The sequence below is a fragment of the Schistosoma mansoni genome, chromosome 6 (assembly GCF_000237925.1).
Source record: "Schistosoma mansoni strain Puerto Rico chromosome 6, complete genome".
Lineage (NCBI taxonomy): Eukaryota > Metazoa > Platyhelminthes > Trematoda > Strigeidida > Schistosomatidae > Schistosoma > Schistosoma mansoni.
In genome coordinates this window covers 10,662,441-10,666,775 of record NC_031500.1, presented here as the reverse complement: position 1 = coordinate 10,666,775, position 4,335 = coordinate 10,662,441, and the positions used below count along the sequence as shown (strand labels likewise).

The 4,335-nt window shown below is 33.3% G+C and overlaps 1 protein-coding gene across 1 annotated transcript; it reads right to left on the bottom strand.

The window, feature by feature from the left end:
- Window positions 1–1,107: 1,107 nt before the first annotated feature.
- On the bottom strand, window positions 1,108–3,895 carry Smp_174180 (hypothetical protein; the record flags this gene model as incomplete). Its single annotated transcript, XM_018798228.1, has 2 exons — window positions 1,108–1,248; window positions 3,845–3,895. 2 exons carry the CDS (start codon window positions 3,893–3,895, stop codon window positions 1,108–1,110), a joined length of 192 nt encoding a protein of 63 aa, XP_018653191.1.
- Between the last annotated feature and the right edge of the window lie 440 nt (window positions 3,896–4,335).

The window sequence follows — 4,335 nt, the reverse complement described above, 5'->3', positions numbered from 1 at the left end:
TGGTTGGTAAAACCAGAGGTGGTCAGTTTATAACATGGCGCTGTGGTGTGAAATAAATCTGTGTAGGGATAGCATATATCGGTCCATAATGACCCTTTAATTGGGGTCCCAGAGATGGTGGTACTCAGTGGCTTGAGACTTTGTCAGATATGGCTCAAGATAGAAGCAAATGGAGGTCCTAAATTAGTCTTTATTTACACTTTTTATTAAAAAATGCAAGGAATTCAGCTGAACTCTTTCTTGTTTTTTTTAACTAGCAAGTTCCTTTGATTAAAATTTATCTTCGTTCACTTGTCTGCATTTGTTTACTTACTTCACTGTACACCTTTCTTTATCTCCGCGCAATCTCATATTCTTATTTGAGCGGTGAATATTTATTTTGGTGCTTATTCTGCGCAAATATTTTAGATTCGATAAAATAATAAAACAATGGTTTGGCATCACATATAAGAAACAGATGATCTACATTCGTTAGAGTAGGTACATGGACGAAATTAATTTAAATATTAACTTCCTGCACGGTCAGTATAGCTCATATCAGTGTGTTTTACACTGATGAATTAAAATACAAATGATTAAAATGTTAACTTAAATTTTAGGAAACAAATTTATTCGTTCAGATTAGTACACTTCTTAACTAAATTATAAATTGGTCAAAAGCTGAATAATTAGTAATATATGAGTAAAATTAACATAGAATCGGAAGCAAATTTGACAGGTGAGAAATGCAATAATATTTAGATATATCGTCTAGTGTACCCACAACTTTTGGAGTCTTGCTCTTCAGATGACTGGGTGAAATGGGATTAAAGTACGCAAAGTAATAAGTTAGTTCAACCTTCAATATTCCAGGAAGTATACAACAGATACATTGGGATGGAACTAGTCGAAAAGGATTGAAGATACGGGGTAAAATCAAGAGGAGATGAAACAAAATCATTGCCTCTTTTCGGCTGGTATGAAGTAAATATCTAATTCACCCCAAATGAACAACTCTCAAAATGATAGAAAAAAGGGAATTTGCTTTTTACCATGTCAGCGTACAATACAGTTCATTGTGTAAGTGATAGCAAACTCATAAAATACCATTAAAGTATTGAATTTTATTTATTTGAATTTAACTTTTTGAATAAAGTAGCCCATTTGGCAGGAAGGGATTAGTTTATTTGACTCATGACGTTTTGAATTTTGTAACTTGTATTCTTTCATTAAACTGCTAAAAATTGTTCTATTCCAATCCAGTTTGATCTGAAAAATTCACAGCAAAACATTAAACATGAAACCAATAATACATGTTTTGAAAACATGTATGAAGTTCATTATTGAGAGTGTATAAGATGAGATAAACTTTTAGCGAATCACAACAGATAATGAGCGTATACAGAAAATTTCGAACCCAAAGACCGAATAAGTAGATGATATAACCGTCAGCTCCCGCAAATCTCAGTAACACAACGTAAACACTACATTGATTTGACAGTTAAGATTAGAAGTCACAATGACTCATTTGAATTATACTGCCCGAACCGTTTATTTCTTTACTTTTTACTGTCCTTAGAACGTTATTCGGGGGGCGGGTGCGAAGTTCAAAATAAAATAACATTGGCATGATTTTAATAACACTTTTTTAGGAGATGAAACAGATTTAATAGCTGTACAGCAGCGCTTTAACACCGAAGGAATTCCATTCAAAAATTCGGATTTTTAGTTACATTATATTCTCGTTTTGGGAAAATCGAGTTTTAAAAGTGTCAGTATTTGAAACTAAACACAGTCCATTAGCCTCTAAAACATCCTGTTGTCACCAGTAGTATTTACTAGGGACTAGAGGCATATAAGAGACTAACGATCATGTGAATGACTGTGTAAACAAATATCTTGGACTCTGGTTAACTTGATGGTACTTATATATTTTCTACTTCAGGTACCTTACAATAGTATTTCCAAAACTATCGCCTTTATAAGTTAACCAAGACATTTTAATGTGCAAGGACATGTAACGACTCAGATTTGTGGTTAATATCTGTATTTTCTTAAGAGTGCAGTAAAGAACAGATATGTCAGATACATAGATATGACAAAAATTATTCGAATGCAATTATTTAGTGTAGACAAAGTATTACGACTGTTCGAAGGACTCGATATTCTGTTGCTATAGGTTTGCAAGTGTATAGTATTTATTAATTCCAAGAACAGAAGCGATACTTTTGTAAATACCATGTGTATTTAAGGAAAAACTAATTACATAGTTTTTAAAGCATACTATAAATTGAAAACATACAAAGAGAAACATAAAGTTTGAAGAAACCAAAGAATGTGTGAAACTGTCTTTGAATTAACTTTCGTTATACATGAATCACTGACAAATACAAAAAATGGTCGACAGAGAGGAAGGTAATGGTGTAAGACAAAAGATAGTTAATATTCACTAAAACTAGATGCGAAAAAATTCGAAGTTTAAGAGAGTCATGAGTTGAAAACATAAGTTGGTGATAAACCTATTGCCATAGCAATTACTTATCATACGAATGTGATTTTGTAGTGTGAAAAAAATTAGGTTATATGAAGCAGAAATGAAGCTTGCCAATTCAAATCATAATACGCTTAAAGCCATTGATTTTGCAACGCATTCAAAACTATATTTTACAAACCTTCCGTTCTAACTGGCAGGATGTGTAGTATCAGTTTATATGTTAAGCCCATATACTTTATTCTAGTTGCTGGCCAAGCCAATTCGCCTATCCATTATGAGTCATATTTTGATATTGTTAATTATTTGCTTATTAACCTTGACTATACTTTTATATGAGCATATATGTGTATACTTCGTATCTTATTCATCGTATGTCTGTCACTCATTTTTGTCCGACTATAAATGTTGATTAACGCTTGCTTAAATCGAGTTGGCTTCTCCGCCATCTCCAATACGCATCATCTTTCGCCTCGCTCTCTCGCTCGTTCATATTCGCTCAGGTGTTGTTAACTTTTTAACCTGAGTTATTCGATAATAAACTGTAGTTGCTGCTAAAAAAAAGAATAAAGTATATGGGCTTAACATATAAACTGATACTACAGATGTTTTAATCCCATATTTGTGCTATGGCTAACTGTTAACGATTACTTTTGTAATTTAACACGAATGCATCTGATGTGGATGATGAATCGTAGTCTCATTTATTTCGCTCTTTTTATTTTCACCTTTCACAAACTGCTGTTTATTTCCCCCAACATACAAAAGTCCTTAGTTTAGACACAGACCTACCAAACCAAACGTTACAAGTGGAACAGAATCTTGTAAAATTCGCCAATAATGTGATATTTGATATCAAATATACAATAGATAAGATTACGACCTGTTTATTACCCTACCTATATACGGAAGTTATTTTTGAACTAATAATTTTTCGGTAATTTATTTTCCTACTAAGGTGTCGTAGATATTCACGTGCCATAGTATGTTTGATTCTGATGGGACTTATGAAATTTTATACCTTATCTCGAATAGCAGTGTATGTAGATGAGGGAGCGGTACTTAAAGGCTGTAAAATGCAGGGTCGTGTACGATGTGTTCGGCAATTTTTTGTTTGATATTTACTTATGTCACAAACTTCCGAAAATAAAACATTAAAGAGTAAAAGTTTCATAAGGTTGCTGATTTAAATCCCTAACCTTATTGCATAGGATAAACATAAAGCTGAAATTACACTAACAGAACTCATCTTTCATCAACAATCAGTCCATCTCACTCAAAAATTTGGTACCTCCATCGGTAGCGATCTTAATTTCATAGAAAATGTATGATACACGGCTAACGCGAAGATCATTTTCGGTACTTCACACTTACCCATGCGTCTGAAATCTCGGCAGCGTCCATATGATTAGGGTCTAGAGGCATTTTGATTAGCGCCAAGGTCAGAGGAATGTTCGGTATTCAATATCCTTGTGATGTGCTCGTATGTACTGAGGGATATTTCTGAGCTCGATTCTTGTTCTTACAGTATGGATCCGTCACTTTAGTAGTATATGGTCGGCAATAGTCCCGTCACTTGATTTCACTAATTCTAGTTTGTTTGTAGTTATTAGGAGTTCGTTTATCTTGTAATAAGTTTCAAGTTATCAGCAGCTTTCACATTACCAAGTTGAAGGTTGTTTATTTATAATGTGAAAGACAATGACGGAAAAATGAGAATGCTGAACGCAGATTACTGTTTCAAGAACTAAATAAAACAATGAATTATTAGCCCACACAGTTTGAGAATATAAGGTTGAACAAAGATGAAACTGTAGCTGTAAATAATTCCCCAAAATCAATAGCTCATTAAGTGTTCGACATTG